The 16,883-nt window shown below is 40.5% G+C and overlaps 1 protein-coding gene across 1 annotated transcript in view; it reads left to right on the top strand.

Annotated features, from left to right (window-relative positions):
* Nucleotides 1–16,883, top strand: part of IQCA1 (IQ motif containing with AAA domain 1) — a 146,153-nt gene that overhangs the window by 45,782 nt on the left and 83,488 nt on the right. Inside the window, exon 6 of the mRNA XM_058533276.1 lies at nucleotides 11,053–11,137. Coding sequence (XP_058389259.1) covers nucleotides 11,053–11,137 — 85 coding nt within the window. The remainder of the gene's footprint in view (nucleotides 1–11,052; nucleotides 11,138–16,883) is intronic.

Raw genomic sequence — 16,883 nt, 5'->3', positions numbered from 1 at the left:
AGACTGAGGGCCCCAGTTCCTTGCTGGCTGTTGGCTGGAGGTGGCCCCCAGCTCCTTGCCAGGCGGGCGTCTCCCTATGGCAGCTTGCTTCATCAAAGCCTGCAAGGGAGAGAGTCCGGGAGCAAGGTAGAAATTACAACCATATAGAACGTTCAGAGTAGTGACATGCTGTTGTCATGCTTGCTGTTCTCTTGATTACAAGCCAGTCGCAGGTCCCACCCACACTCAAGGGGAAGGAAATACACAATGGTGTGAACACCAGGAGGCAGAGAACACAGGCGTGGCCTTAGAGTCTGTCCACCACAGAGAGGAAGAATCATCCTTTATAAACCCAAGACAGGTTGTGACCCTGTGACCCTGACCCCTTTTCACTCCAGGAAGGTGGGTCCGAGCTCACCACCCGTCCTGCGCCACTGCCTGAGCCGGTACTCCCAGATGCTCAGATGCCCCGGTACCTTCCTGCCCGGAGCAGGAGCCAGGGACCCACCCCTGGAGTCCCTCCACAGGAATTCCAGCATTTGGAGAATGCGCTTCCATAGTTTCCGTGCCCAGAACTGTCCCCAGTGTGTGTTTTGTTGTTCTTTCTAGTGGATTCTGGGAGAAGGTTAGAGGCTTGCACTTATGATACTGAATCCTTATTCTGAAGGATAAAAAAAAATTATATGTCATGATTTTTTTTTTTTTGGTTTTTCATTTCCAATTTGTTTGTGTTTTGATTTTTCTCTCTGACTCAATCGTTCTGTCAGATGGTATTTTTAGATTTCCAAGTAGTTCAAAATTAGACCACGAGTGCTTATTCCCGGAAATACAAATAGTTAAGTGGTAGGAAAATTCAATATTATGTATATCAATAAAAGCAATATGATCATTTCAGTTCATGCAGAAAAATCATTTGATAAAATTAAAGCTCACTTCTGGGGCCGGCCTGGAGGCATAGCGATTAAGTTCTCGAGTTCACCCGGGGTTCTCGGGTTTAGATCCTGGGCATGGACCTGCTCACCACTCATCAAGCCATGCTGAGGCAGCTTCCCACATGGAAGAGCTACAGCTCAACAACTATGATACACAGCTACGTACTGGGCCTTTTCGGAGAAAAAAGAAAAAAAAGAGGAATATTGGCAACAGATGTTAGCACAGGGCCAATCTTCCAAAAAAAAAAAAGTTATAAAATAAATAAATAAATAAAACCCACTTTTTATTTTAAAAATTTAAGAACAGAAAGACAAGGGTTCATTCTTAGCATAATAAAATGTAAGCTGAATAAAAACAAGGATTTTTATATCTTCTGTTTACTGCTTTTTCCCAGTGCCTAGAACAGTGTCTGGCCCATAGGAGACACTCAATAAATATGTTCTAAATGAATGAATGAATGAATGAAATATCAAGTATTTTTTAAAACAGAAGAGAGCTATACACTTAATGATAAAACACTGTAGACCTTCCCATGAAAGAAAAGGACGATATGGATGGCTTTTGCCCCTAAAAATTATTAGTGCCATTATATAAATTATTGTCAGTATAATGACATGAAAAGGAAATAAGAATAAATATTTTAAAGAAAGTGGCAAGATGCATTTTTTAAATGAATGATAGACTAAATATGAAAGAGAAATACATGAAAATTTAAGAAGTCTATAAGTGTTAAAAGGAAGAAATGAGAAAAGATGTGAATAAATAGCAAGAGATGCCATGTTTCTGGTTAAATGGAAAGATGACACATCTGCTCTAGGTAATTTATAGAGATAACGCAATTTCAATTAAAATCCCAACAAGATTATTTATTGAACTTGAAAACATAATTATTAAAGTCATTAGGATTAAAATAAGAAAATAAGGAAGGACAAATTGCACTTTACTTTCAAGTATATTATAAAGAAAAATAAGATGAAGGCACTATACTAATGTAAAAACATAACCATAGATCAATGAACAAAGTAGAGAGCCCAGGAACTGACAAATACAGATGGAAATAAATAGCGCATGATAAATTAACTAAAAAAAAAGTAATAAGAATGGAAAAAACCTAGTTGCAATACTAGATTGCTGTAATTGTTAGAGCCAACAGGGAGTGGAAAACAGAATGGAGGGTTTAACTGCCCTAGAGGGAGATCACAATTTTCTAACTACAGAAAGAAAAATATCTTCAGAGAAAATTGGGCTAATTTCACTGTAAAAATTACGAGGTCTCTATAATAATCAAACCCTAAAATAAGACATATAGGGAAACCAACCAATTATGAAATTTATTTTTTATTATAAATTATTTTACTTTATTGTTTCATTTAATTACAAACATAATTCCCATTTGCTGTAGCAAGGAAAACAATACTGAAATGTATAAAGAAAAAATTAATGGTCATCTTCCCTCCAGTCCCACGCCTCTGAGCTAATTCAGGTGCACCTGCAAACACACACACAGGCGTGAAGCTCTCCTCCCATCCGCTTTTCTTTGGATAACCGGTATCACTGCCCAGCCTGGTCTTTCCCCTTAACATCCTATCATTAACATTCCTGCTGTTCCTATAGAGCAGATTAGTCTTAGAGAGCTGAATTTATTCATCCATCCAAGTGTTTATTAAGTGCCAGTCGTGAACAGGTGCAGTCAGGTCCATAAGCTGAATTCCACAGTGAGGCTTTACCATAATTACATGACTATTTCCCATTGAATGATTATTGCAGTTTTTTAATTAGTTTTTATTATTTACAGTTTTGCTAGTACAGACAGTGCGTCACAAAATATCTCTGCTTTCATTCCTGTAAGGATTCCAAATAGTGGAATTGTTTGCGCAAACAATGTGTGCATGGGAAAGGTATTTAATGAAAACGTAACAGCTCAAGTATCAGGACTCCACTGTCTAAGGGTTTATGCAGAGTAAGCCGCTGAGATTAGTGGGGGCGCCCTGGGCCCCTGGGTCCAGTTGGAAGCCCATGTTGGAATCTAGGCTCTTCCCGGAAGGAACTATTTGTCTTTGATAAGTCACTTAAACTCTCACATTGTCAAATTTCCGCCTTTGCAAAATGGAAAGAAGTGCTTATCTCGCAGAATTTCTGTAAGGGGGACGTGAGAAACTACTTTGTGAAAGGCACGTGAAAATGCTTTATAAACTTCATGCAACGAACACGTGAGCTGTTATCATTTCTGTTAAATAAGTGGATCCAGGAGACGAGGAGACAGGTACACAAATGCACGTGGCATGTACAGTGTCAACCTCACTAGTAGCTAAGGAAATGCAAATTCAAATCGTGCTTCCATTCACACCCAGACTGGCCAAAACCGTGAAGGCAAAAGGGTGCAGGCATCAGAGAAGAGGAGGAGCGCTAACGCATGCGCGCGGCAGATGAGGCCTGGGAAGCCAGGCCTCCCACCCAAGGAGCCGGAAGATCAGGGTCTGGTGTCCTCTCTCGGCTCTTCGCCGAGGACTTCTGTGGACGGTAGGCCTCTGGAGATCTTCTGAGAACAGCACTTCTCCAGGAGTGGAGCATGGCCCATGCCGGCAGGAATCTCACTGGTGGAAATTTAGCATAAGGAAATATTCTAAAGAATATTGCTTAAAGCTGTGAGTACTCATCTGCAATTAGTAAGGTGTGGGAAAACCCCCCAAATGTCCTGCAACAGAAGCTAGGACTACAGCTCGTTGATCACATTTCCTGAACAAACAGGACTCCCAGGCAACCAAAGATCTTCTTTTCCCTTTCCTGGGGCGGAACAACAGACGGCAGAGGGAAATGGGCACAGCGTGGCGCGCCTGTCTTTGAATTCTATCGTTTTCAGGAAGTGAGCAGGGCCCTTCCCAGGGTATTTTCGTCGTCCTGCCTCCCCCCAGAATAATTGGTTGTGAGGGAGGTTGTGGTTATACCGCATTTAATTCTTCCCATTTAAGACAATGAGACACCGGCTCCTGGAAAGCGATTCTTGAGCAGAATGTCTGATTTTCAAGAACAGGTTGCCGCTGTTAGCAGGAGACGCCTGTGAGGTGTGAACTAAGGTCACCCGAATTGAGTTGAGTGGCAGCGGTGACAGCCCTAGACAGGCCAGCCTGGCACTTCGGTGTCTAAGAGTGCAGAGGGCGTGTCTCTGCCCCCGCCCTGCCCCCAGAAGGTGGAGCTCCGGTGGAAAATTGTCAGGCACAATAAGGAAATGGCAGCAACATTGCCTGAGTCAACCCTACTTGTACAAAATAAGATGTGGGGCACTTCCCACTTCCCATTATGGAGATGAGGGAGGGGCAGGTCTGGCTGGCCACTGGCCTCCTGCGGGAGTTGGGGCTGAGCTCCACGTGCCTCAGGCAGGAGCTCTTTTAGGCTAAGAAATGCACAGGACTAATGCCATATCTGTGGGGCCAAAGACAGGGATTGAAAGTAGGGGTCACGAGCCAAGGAATTGGGTGAGGGTGTCGGGGGAGAACCAAGTGAGACCAGTTTGAGATCAGAGGGTGGGGTGGCTGGGGAGTCAGAGACACTGCTTTACACATGAACCCTACCTGGAAGCTCCTTTAGGGGCCAGTGATGTGATGGGTGCAGGCCCCACTTAAGAGCCAAGGGGGTGAAAGCTGTTACCCTAAATAACTTCAGTGTGCATGTGGAAGGGTTGCTTTCTGAGTCAAGAGCTAGGATTGACGAAAGAAGCTGTAGAAAATGTTGAATTACCAGAACCTTCCAACTCTGGAACACTTAGAAGATCAGTTCTTTCGCAGGGATGGGGGTTTGGGGGCGCCTCGGCTTCCTCCTTTCATAACATTCCAGGATAATCCGAACTTAGTGATGGCAACGTGTCATTTGCTTTTGAAAAATATCAAACAATCTCTAAAGATTGATAGATAATATATGGCACATTCAGTGTTCATATTCAAATCTTTCTAAATACTTTTTAGGGAGTGGATTTAATGAATAAAGTCTATCTTTTGGAAATTATATTTAATTTGAGTTAAATTTTGTTCCAAAAAGCTGTATTCTTGCTTTAGAAATATTTAATCCCCATGAGATATGCCAGTATTTTCTTGTGGGTGACTAAATGCTGACAGAGCTCAGAATATCTGGTAAATCCACAGTGTTATCAGATTCCACATTTCTCAAACTCTGTGTTCGTGGATGATTCTCCCCTTTTCTGTTTCGTTCTGTAGATTTGGGTGAAGTGAGAAAGTCCTCACGTGCATAGTGCAGGTTATTTTTCGTGCATCCGTGTGCTGAGTTCCATTTTGTGCATCACTTGCCCCATTGAGTGGTTTGTATGCCCAATTCGGCAACCTGGTTTGGCTTTTCCTGTTGCTGCAATTGGAGAGCAAATGGAAGTTGCCGGGGGGGATTCAAGAATGCCATTCTAGAATTCTAGAATGTACCATTCTAGCACATGCTGCACGTTAACTCTGCAAATCAGCAAAATGATGAAAGTTCAAAGATAATCAAATGTCTTTGGAATTAAGATTCAAAGTATAATTGAGGGAAAGCTGTGATTTAAATAATTATCATGCACAAGGTAGCATATTTAACGCTTAATCATTTTGCAGAAGATTTTGTGTTAAAATTTGTTTGAAGTAGAAAAGATCCCTGCATCTATGAAAGTACTTTCCAAACTGCAAAGAGAAACTGAGGTAATCATCCAAGACTACTTAACATTCCCCCTCTTCTCCACCCCAAATATACACACGTCAGCAAGACCTTTGGTTATGAGATAAGAGGGAACCTATTTTATTTGGTCAAAAAATTTATTTTGTACAAGATAGTCAGGGAAGACCTCTCTTCCTGACACGATGACGTTTGAGCAAAACCTTAAAGCAAGTGAAGGAAGACACCACTTGGTGTATTATTTTATCTCTGAGAGTGAGCATCTCTCTGCAGAGGGAGCATTGAGGTAGATTGAGGAGCAAAGAGGAAGGTGGTGGGAGGTGAACCAGGGAGGTAGCAGGGGATGTTGTAAGTGGAGGAACCATATAATTGAATGTCCAAATCAGGACAGTTCTAGGAATGAAAGGGAGTGCACATAACTCAGGCCTGTCCTGAATAAATGGAGACATAGGTTAACCTAATTATATGGGCATTGGTTTCATTTTGAGTGAGAGAATTGGAGAGCAGAGAAGTGGCATGATTAAAAGGATCACTCTGGCTGCCACATGGAGTATAGACCAAAGGAGAGCAGGAGGCTGCATGGAGACCGGTTAAATCACAATAACATAAATTTGAGATAATGGTGGCTTGGGCCAGTGGAGGCAATGTGAAGTGGTCGGATTCTAGACATATTTGGAAGGTAGAACTAACGGAGTTGCTGATGGATTGAACATAGGTATGAAAGAGAGAGGAGTCAGGATGATTCTAGGGTTTTGGCCTTGGAGCAACTGGAGAAAGAGTTTCTATTTTCTGAAATGGGGAAATGCAAGAGGGAGAGGAGATTGGGGGAGGAGGTGAGAACAAGAGTTGAGCTTGGGACACTTAAGTTTGAGATACTTACTGCACACCCGAAGGGAGGCGTTGGGCCGGGAGTTGAATGTGTGAGTCTGCAGCTCGGGGGAGACGTGAAGGCAGGAGACATAGCCTTGGAGAGATGAAGCCTGCTGGTGATGTTTAAAGCTAGGAAGCTGGATGAGATCATAAGGTAGTGAGCACAGAAGAGAAGAGCCCAGGGTCCCCCAGCACTTACGGCAGGTGGGGGAGACGAGGAGGTTCCAGCAAAGAGGAGCAGGAGAGGAGAACACAGAGAGAATCCAACAAACAAATCATTTTAGGGAGAAGAGATGATTGAGCGCTCAAGTACTGCTTATAGGTCACGTACTGTGAGCTCCTTCTATGTAAGGCAGAGAAGGAGGTGCCTTAAGAGACAGAGAAGAAGTGGTGAGAGGCAGGAGGGAGCCAGGAGGATGCCAAGCCTGGAAGCCAAGGACAGAGAACCTTTCAGGACAAAGGACTTGGTCATCTGAGAGATCAAGAGAGAGCGGAGTGGTAAACATCCACGGGAGTTAGCAACATCAAACTCATTGTAAACTTGTGTATGAGTCTCCTAGGGCTGCCCGAACAGAGTACCACAACCTGGGGGCTTAAACAACAGAAATTTGTTCTCTCACAGTTTTGGAGGCCAGAAGTCCAAGATCACAGTGTCGGCAGGGTTGGTTCCTTCCAAACGCTGTGAGGGACAGTCTGTTCCAGACCTCTCTCCTTGGCTTGTTGACAACTGTCTTCTCCCTGTGTCTTCACATCATATTCCCTCTGTGCCCAAATTTCCGCTTTTTGTGAGGACACCAGTCATATTGGATTAGGGCCCATCTTAACTAACGTATGACCTCATCTTAACTGATTACGTCTGCAATGACCCTATTTCCAAATGAATTCACATTCTGAGGTACTAGGGCTTGGGACTTCAACCTAAGAATTTTGGGGGGACCACGGTTCAGCCCATAACACCTTGTAAGAACTATTTTAATGGCAGCAGTGAATGTGAAGGAGTCTGTTGAAAAGTTGGACTGGGAAGGAGAGCAGAGACGTATGTGAGTAGCTGGAGAAGGACGAAAGTTCAAGGAAGATGAGCGTTTTCTCAGTGAGAGAGTCCTGAGCGTGTTTCAGATTCACAGGGAAGCATCCAGTTGGGAGGGAGCTGCTGGAGAGAAAAAGGGCCCTGAGGAGTGTAAGGAGTGAGGAGGCAGGAGGCCAGACACGCCGTCAAACTAGACGGTGGAGTTGCTTGTAAAGGTGGTCGTCGAAGGAGTATGGTGAGGAGTGTGAAGAGGAGAGAGTGCTCTAACTTTTAGTGCAAATGTATTCACAGTTTTTATCCAAGACCTGTCTAGGCCAAGTGATGCACAGGTCAAGACAGAACGTGGTCAGGCAGTGTGGACAGGCAGTTTCTGAGGCCAAATATATGCATCAGCCATGTGATTGTGGAATGTGAGCTGCATGAGGACAAGTTCTGACATCTTTTAATCTTCAGATCACTGTCTCCCATCACTGCATCCAGAATCTAGTTGGTACTGAACGGAGTGTTTGTTGATTGACTATATGAGTGAGTGGATGGATGGATGGATGGATGGATGGATGGATGGATGGATGGATGGAAGGAAGAATGAGGAGTGAGTACATGAGGCCACTAAAGTAGCTGCTCTGATGGTAGCTCCATGGACAGAATGGCACGCATAGTGGCTGATCTCCCGCCATCCTCACTGCAGGTGCATTTGTCCCAGACTCCCCCATACTGCATTGTGTTCAGTTCCTTTCAAAGCAAGGCTGAGGAGCTGAGTCACGTTCCTGCTGAATGAGCCCATAGGAAAGGTTCAAGAGACCTGACATATTTCATCCAGACAACGATGTAACTGTCTCAAAATGTTTGAAGGACAATCCTGTGGGAGTGATGGGGCAAAAGCATTGGGGGAGGGGGAGCTGCTGGGTCCTCAGCACAAACCAAGGCCATGACCCCAATTCAAAGTCATTGTGGTCCTCACCACCATGCACCTGCCTTAAAAAAAGTTTCATTTAACCATATCCTTGAGGATGCAGTAAAAAATAATTTTATTAAGACTTGAGCCTTGAATACGTAGCTTTTTAATATTGTGTGTGAGGCAGTGGGAAGAGCTCATACGTGCCTGCACTGCACACCCGGTGTGATGGCTGCCTGGAGGAAGAGCGCCTGTGACGGTGTCCAGCTGCAAGCCGAACCGGCCACTTTTTGTGGAATGTCACAGTTGAGAAAGTGACTGACAAACTCTCATTATTAGGACTTGGGTTTTGTGGAGAGATTTTCTCAAAAATGAACCAAATGAGGCTGAAGAAAAACAACTGAGAGTATTTGTTGCTGATAGTAGAATTCGAGCTTTCTAGAGAAAATTAAAATTTTGAGAGTCTTAGAGTCATCTCTGTGAGTTTGAGAGCTTCCCATTACTTAGACTTTGGTTATGAGATTGGTGGAGTTATTAATGAATGTGGTTTTTGATATGATGAAATGTGTCAACATTGGGAAGATCCACATAACCATTATTTTTCACATGACTGAGAGCTGATGTTACAAAATCATGTGTGACTGAAAGATCTGTTCAACATGCAGGACAGACCAGTGGATTTTAATGTGAGAGAGAAGGAAAAGTTTATTGATGTGGTTTCAGATTCCACATCACAAGCAGCCTTTAGGAAGCTACCACTTGTCAAGTTGTGGTGTAGAATCAAAGCAGAATATTCACAGTTATCTAAAAGGCTGTTAAAATATTCCTCCCTTTTCCAGTTGCACAGCTGTGTGAGGCCAGACTTTCTTCCTATATGTCAACCAAAACAACGTATTTCACCAGATTGAGTACAGAAGCAGATACGAGCACCCAGCTACCTTCCATTAAGCCAGACCTTAAAGAGACTTCAAAAAATGCAGAACAGAAACACTCTTCTCACTAACTTTTTTTGTTTTGAAAAATACATTATTCATTAAAAATGTTACTTATGTGAAAATATAATGGGTTTATTATTGCTTGTTGTTGTTGTTGTTGTTTGCAGGGGAAGATTTGCCCTAAGCTAAGATCTGTTGCCAATCTTCCTCCTTTTTTCCCATTTGCCTCCCCAAAGCCCCAGTACATAGTTTGTATCATTGTGAATTCTTCTGGTTCTTCTGTGTGAGCCGCCACCACAGCATGGCTACTGACAGACGAGTGGTGTTGTTCCACACCCAGGAACCGAACCCAGGCCACCAAAGTGGAGTGTGCAGAACTTTAACCACTATGCCATCAGGGCTGTCTCTATTGTTATTTTTAAATGAATTAAAAATGCATATTTTAGACATTTCTCAGTTTGAATATCTAACAGAGTATTAATAGCTATAACTCACATAAATGAAAGCTCTTTGGGATACTCAAAAATTATCAAGTATGTAAAGGGCTCCTAAGGCCAAAAGTTTGAGAAGCACCATTGCAGAGTTGTCTTAAGCATGGTCATCTCCTCTAACCATTAGATTCTAGTCTTTGGTGGATTAATGGAACTAACTTGGTAATCTTTTCTTTCTATATGTGGAATAAATATGACACTTGTGTCAAAGTCAGTTTCCTTTTTTTTTATTGAGGTCACATTAATTTATAATATGTAAATTTCAGGTGTACATCATTACATTTCAGCTTCTTTATAGACTGCGTTGTGTTCACCACCAAAAGTCTAGTTTCCATCCATTGCCACACACATGTGCCCCTTTATCCCGTTCACCACCACCCCCCACCCCCTCTGGTAACCACCAATCTGTTCTCCGTATCTATGTGTGTGTTTGTTTTCAAAGTCAATTTCTTTTACAAATATTAACTACATATCCCTCCTGAAATTCCCAAACGTTAGATTTCAAAGTTTGCTTTTTAAAATGTAGAAGTTGTATAGTTACAGAAAAAAAAATTATTATTTGGAACTCATAAAATATAGGGCCTTAGACTTACTAAAGCCTAAAGCCTGTGTGTGTATTTCATGTGCTATTACTAAGTTTGTAATTTGAACAATTCCATCCTTCTGTTTAGTTTCAAAATCCTGTGTTTATCTTGAATTTTAAACAGGAAGAAATGATTTGTGCTTCTGCCTTCATTCTTAACTCAAGCACAGAGTATCTCAAAAATTAAAAAAAAAAAAAAAAAGAGGAAGAAAAGTACAGTCTGTTTTAAAGAGAGATATGTCTGTCTCAGAGTAACAATTTCCTTGAGGAAGGAAACCTGCTCCTGAATGTCACCAGATCCTTCTGCTCCTTAGAGACATCGTGTTTGGCCTGTGATTGGCAGGGAACCCCCACCCTAATAACCATCACTCATTTAAGCGAACATAAGAGAGCCAGCCAGGGCCGGCCCCGTGGCTTAGCGGTTAAGTGCACGCACTCCGCTGCTGGCGGCCCAGGTTCGGATCCCGGGTGCGCACCGACGCGCCGCTTCTGTGGCCATGTTGAGGCCACGTCCGACATACAGTGACTGGAAGGATGTGCAGCTATGGCATACAACTATCTACTGGGGCTTTGGGGGAAAAAATAAATAAAATTATTAAACAAAAAAAACAAAGAAAACCAACCAATGGGGAATAGAACAGACAGGCCTGCACTCATTGCTATTTAATTTGCATTTTTTTCCTCCTCAGGAACTTAACTGGCACATTTCCTGACTACCCTAAAGAAGAGGAAGGAGGGTCCGCTATTATTTTTTCTAACAAGACCCCACAACAGGTACTAATATGCTTGAGAAATAAAATGCAAATGTATCAGAATCACATTTCTTTAAACTTAATGGATTTGCTGTGCTATTAGGTCTTTGGTTATTTTCCTACAAATGTTTACATGGATATGCTTTTGATGTTCATCGATGTGTGTATTTTCAAATTTATTTCAGACTGAATTCATCCTTTCTCCTGTCTTACCTTTGAAAGAGATGTGACAGCACATGGTGCTCATCTTAGTGAATTCTGAGCAGCTTGGTTTCAGGAGCCCTTTGTGTTCTGGTCCCTGCTTGCCTCACAGTCTCATCTCCCATCCCCTTTGCCCCCAATCTTCACACCATTAACTCCAGCAGTCCACTCGCCCATCCTTCACGTCTCATGTTGCTATACCTTATTGCCTCCATGCATGTCCCTGCACTCCAGGTGCCCTCCTGCCCTTCCTTCTCTGCTTAATTCCTGCTCACCTGTCAAGACTCAGCTCTTTGCCATATTAATGTTCTTCCAGAGAAACACCATTTGATCATCTCTATAGATATGCCAGGGGCATTTGATGAAATTGACATCTAAAGCTGTTTTTAGAAATGTCTTAATAAGCTAGGAATAGGAAAATTCTTCCTAACCTCAGAGTATTTATCATATAAACCAAGAGAAGATTTGCATTATACTCAACAGTGAAGTGTGAAAGGCATTGCCATTAAAAGTGAAACTCGAGAACAGTTGCTATCGGAACTATTAATATTTCCCTGCAAGTTGTAACAAATACAATAAGATAAGAAAAAGAAAAGGATTTATAAAGATTTAAAAAGTGGTAATTTCATCATTGTTTTCAGATTATGTGATTATCTTCCTAGAAAACACAATAAACAACAAGAAATTATATTGACATATTATACAGAATTGTACAGAATTATGCTGACAAAACTTTACTGAAGAAAATAAAAGAAGACTTGAGCAAATAGACTGATGGATTGTTTCCCTGGATAGAAAAACTCAATATTTCATGCATTATTACTAAATTTGTAATTCTAACAACTCTGTCCTTCTGTTTAGTTTAGTACTTGTCAATAAGACAAGTACACATTATCTTTCCAATATACTATGCAGTCAATGCAGTTCCAATCAAATCAAAACAATTTTTATTGACAAAATTATTCTCAAGTTTATATGGAAGAATGAATGCATGAAAATAGGCAAAAAATTTTTGAAAAAGAACTATAATCATGGAGAACTTGCCCTACTTGGTATAAATAAGGTTATGAAGATAAAGTCATTAAAACATCATAGTATTGGGAAAAGAATAGACAGATAACAGCAGTAACAAAAATAGCGTGTCACGTGCACGCATGCAGCATTTTTTGGACAAATATTTGGTGTCAGGCCTTAGACAAAACACTTTATGTAAATTAACTTTGTCAATCCTCCCAACCTATGAAGATCTAGCTATTTGGCCACATTCACAGTTAATAAATTGCGGAGCTGAGAGTCAAACCCAAGGAGTCTGACTTCAGAATAGTGTGCTCAGAAACTGACTCAGGTACAAATTGGAATTCAGTAATATAATGATGACATTTCTCATAAGTGGGGAAGGATGGATTATTCAATAAATAATATTAGGACAATTGGCTCAATTGTCCTAATTGACAAAATTTGTCCCAATTTGACAAAATTAAGTATATTCTTACCTCCCTTATTATACAAAATAAATTTCAGATGCATTAAGTATTAACATGTAAAATATTAAACCACAAATTACCAGAAGAAATTGTTTGAATATTTAATAATAATGGGAAATAATTTTAGAAGTGTACGACCATAGGCAGAAATCATAGAGAAAATAGGCTGATATGTTTGACTACATAAAACTCAAAAGGCAAAAAATATCATAAATGAAATTAAAATCATATGATAAACTGAAGAAAATATTTGCAACATATGTGACAGTATGTATCTTTCATATATAAAGAGTTCTTAGAAAATAATAAGAAAAATTTGAACACCCAGTAGAAAAGAAGGCAAAAAATATTAACTTAATTTTAAAAATTTATAAACTCACTGCCAAAGAGATTTAAATATAAAATAATGTTGCTATATCTCTTTTCACCTATAGGATTGGTAAAAATTTTAAGTCATGATAGTAACTAGGTGTTGGTGAGCATGTGGGAAAAAGTCACTCTCCTACATTGCTGCTGGATACATAAATTAGCATGACATTTTTTGAGGAACATGGACCAAGTAAATATCAAAATATTTAATGTTCATACCCTTTGACCCATAAATGCTATTTACGGAATTTATACTAGGGAAGTAATAAGACAAGTTGCTGTAGATCAGGGACAACAAACTTTTTTCATCAAGGGCCAAATACTAAATATGTGAGGCTGTGGAACGTACACCCTGCCACAGCTGCGTAACTCTGCCTTTATAGCGTGAAAGCAGACACAGACAATATGTAAATGAATGGGCATGGCTGTGTTCCAATAAAACTTCATTTACAAACGTGGGCAGCAGGCCAGATTTGGCCCATGCGATGTGATTTGCTGACCCCTGCCATAGATGGTTGAAACAGCTATTCATGTCTGCACTGTTTATAGCTTTGACAAAGAGGGAGACAGGCTGAGGTTGGTCCGTAGGGAATTAGTTGAGTGACGTGAAGCACTATAAAGCGGTAAAGACCAGAGTTCCTCAACCGCAGCGCTCCCCACCCCACAGTCAGCCTCCTCGTGTCCCTCTGCTCCCCTGCGTGAGCCCCGAGCATCAACCGCAAGTGCTCTTCTCCCTATCAAAGCTGACCGCAGTTCCCCGAGCCTTCCCCTCCAGAGCACTCCTGTCCTCCTCCTCCGCACCCCGTGACAGCTTCACCTCCACTCTCTTGTTCGGCAGTTCGTCCAGCCCTGCCTTGAGCGGCTGTCCTTTTGACTTGGTGCTATTTCCCTTTTTCAGATGTGTAGGTCTTGTCCGTCCAGCTAAATCATCAGGACAAGTTGTGTCTTGAAAGCCCGTGGCCAGCAGCCAAAGGCGTTTCGTGTTAGTTTAGAAAGGTAACGATTCTAGGATTAGGAATGTTGGTGGAATGTCTGAGCTGTCCGTGAGGAACATTCGAAAGTAGAGTTAATGTGTAGTCAAGCTAAAAACAAAGAAAACGGAGGACGTCTGGTTAATACATTAAAATAAAACAAAGGGGGCACAAAGCAGCACGACTTTAAAAGGCAGGTGATTGAAGAGTCAGGAGAGCGTCGTGGCACACGCTAGGTCTGCAGCGTTAGGCAAGCTATGTCCCTTCCGTGTCTCAGTTTTCTCATCTGCAAATGGAGATACTGGCAGCACCTACCTCCCTGGGCTGATGTAATAATTAGATGAAGTGATGCATGTAATGTACTTGGAGCAGAGCTTGGTACATTGAAATCTTTCAGAAGTCTTAGCAGTTGTTACTGAGGGGAGGAGGAGGAGGAGGAGGAGGAGGAGGTAGACTGAGCATAATCATCATAACATGTACATAAATGGTCAGATTTATATTTGTAAAAACAAAAGCAATACAAAATACTTTTTATGACGTGAGCATAATCGCATTGATACCAAACCCCCAAAAAGATTGAATACAAATGGAACCACAGATTAGTCTTCCTCATGAGTATTAATGCAAAAATTCAAACTGAAATATTGGCACACTAAAACCAGCAGCGCACTAAATGAGCAAAGCACCACAATCAAGTGGCATTTATTCCAGAATGCATGAATGATTCGAGATGAGGCTGTCTCTAAATACACTGCAGCATATGAAGAGACCCAAAAGGGAAAACCATACGCTTATCACCATGGGTGCTGAAAGGGCGTTTTGCAAATTCAACATCCATTTTTGATACTAAAAAATAAAACAAAAAAATTGGCATAATGGATACTTCTTTAACAGACAAAATATTTCCTAGTTCAAAAGCTAATACCATACTTAATGAAATTCACTAGAAAAATTTCCACTAATGTCATGAAAAATACAAGGATGGCCATTATCACCATTGTCCCATAGGATCTATTGAACACTGTTAGACAAGAGAAGGAACGTAGAGATACAGAAATTGGAATAGAAGAGGCAAAATGATCACTTTTTGAAGATATGTTCTATCCTTAGAAAAACAAAAAAGAATAAACTGAAAAACTACTTTAAACAATATGGGAAGTAAGATGGGGAATTACAAAATTAATATGCAGAAAGCAAAGCTTTTGTATGTACAAACAGCAGCTAGATAGAAAATATAATAAAAGAGTCCATTTATAACAGCAACAACAACATAAATGTAAAATATCCAGGAATAAACTTAATAAATGTGTTTTCTATGTAAAGAAAAGTTTTAAACATTCTGAGGGATGCAAATGAAGAGATGGAAAAGCATACCATGTTCTTAGGTAGGTATACTCAACATCATAAACACTTTGACTCTCCCAAACATCATCTATAAATGTAATATGATCCAGATAAAAATACCAATAGCATTATGTTGGAGCTTGGGGGGTGGGACACGTGGAGGGTGACCAACCTGATCTTAAACTTTGGGTAGAAAGTAAATGACCAAGAATAATCAGTAAAATTTTGAAAACAAAAGGTAATGAGGAAGAACTAGCCCTGCCAGGTATTAAAACATGTTATTAAGAGCCCACTGGTACAGGAAAATGACTAGAAAGACACATCAATGGGAAAGAATAGAAAATCAAGAAATATACCCAAATACATATGGAAATTTAGTATTTAATAAAGGTGGCATCTCACCTGTCTAGGGTAAGAAAAAAAGACCCTTTAATAAATGGTATTAGACTAACCAGGTTGTCATCTGAAAAAGAAGAAAATTATATCTCTATCTCTTTATACTTTACCCCAGAATGATTCCAAATGGATCAAAGATTTAAATGTCAAACAAAACAAAAACACAAAAGAACTAGAATAAGCCAAGGAAGAGATATGTCATAACCTCAAAGTTGGAAAGACCTTTCTACCTCTGTTACACAACCCAGGAGTTGTAGAAGAAAAAAATGATACATTAAATAACACACAAGAAATTTTTTTAACCTGCGTGGCAAAACTGACTCCATGTAAAGTCAAATGACAGATGACACACCAGGAGAACTATTTGTAATGCATATCACAGATGAGAGATCATTTTTCTGATATACAAAGAACTCCTACAGCTCTATAAAAAAAGATCAATAACCCAATATTTTAAAAAGCCAAAGGATATGAACAGACAGTTCTCAGAAAAGAAAATCTAAATGGATTTGAAACATAAAAAAAGATGTTCAACATATGAAAAGATGATCAACCTCACACATATAAGAGAAATGCAAATTAAAACTACACTGACAGACAGAATTGATAAATTGGACCTCATCAAAATTCAAAACTTCTGCACTTCAAAAGACACCATTAAGAAAATGCAAAGACAAGAACAGACTGGGAGAAAATATTTGAAAACATATACCTGATAAAGGATTTGTATCCAGAATATACAAAGAACTCTTACATCTCAATAATAAGACAATCCAAGCAAAAAATGGGCATAAGACTTGAATAGACAATTCACAAAGGAAGATATATGAATAGCTAATAAGCACATGAAAAGATGCTCATCATTAGTCAGTAGGGAGATGAAAATTAAAACTACGAGATACCATTTTATACCCACTGGGATGGCTATAATCAAAAAGACAGATAATGGCAAATGTTGAGGATGTGGAGAAAAGGGAACCCCTCATCTATTGCTGAGGAGAGT

Source organism: Diceros bicornis, chromosome 37 (genome assembly GCF_020826845.1).
Source record: "Diceros bicornis minor isolate mBicDic1 chromosome 37, mDicBic1.mat.cur, whole genome shotgun sequence".
In the NCBI taxonomy this organism is placed as follows: Eukaryota; Metazoa; Chordata; class Mammalia; order Perissodactyla; family Rhinocerotidae; genus Diceros; species Diceros bicornis.
Note: the sequence above shows the minus strand (reverse complement) of the source record. Positions and strands in the feature narration are given on the sequence as shown.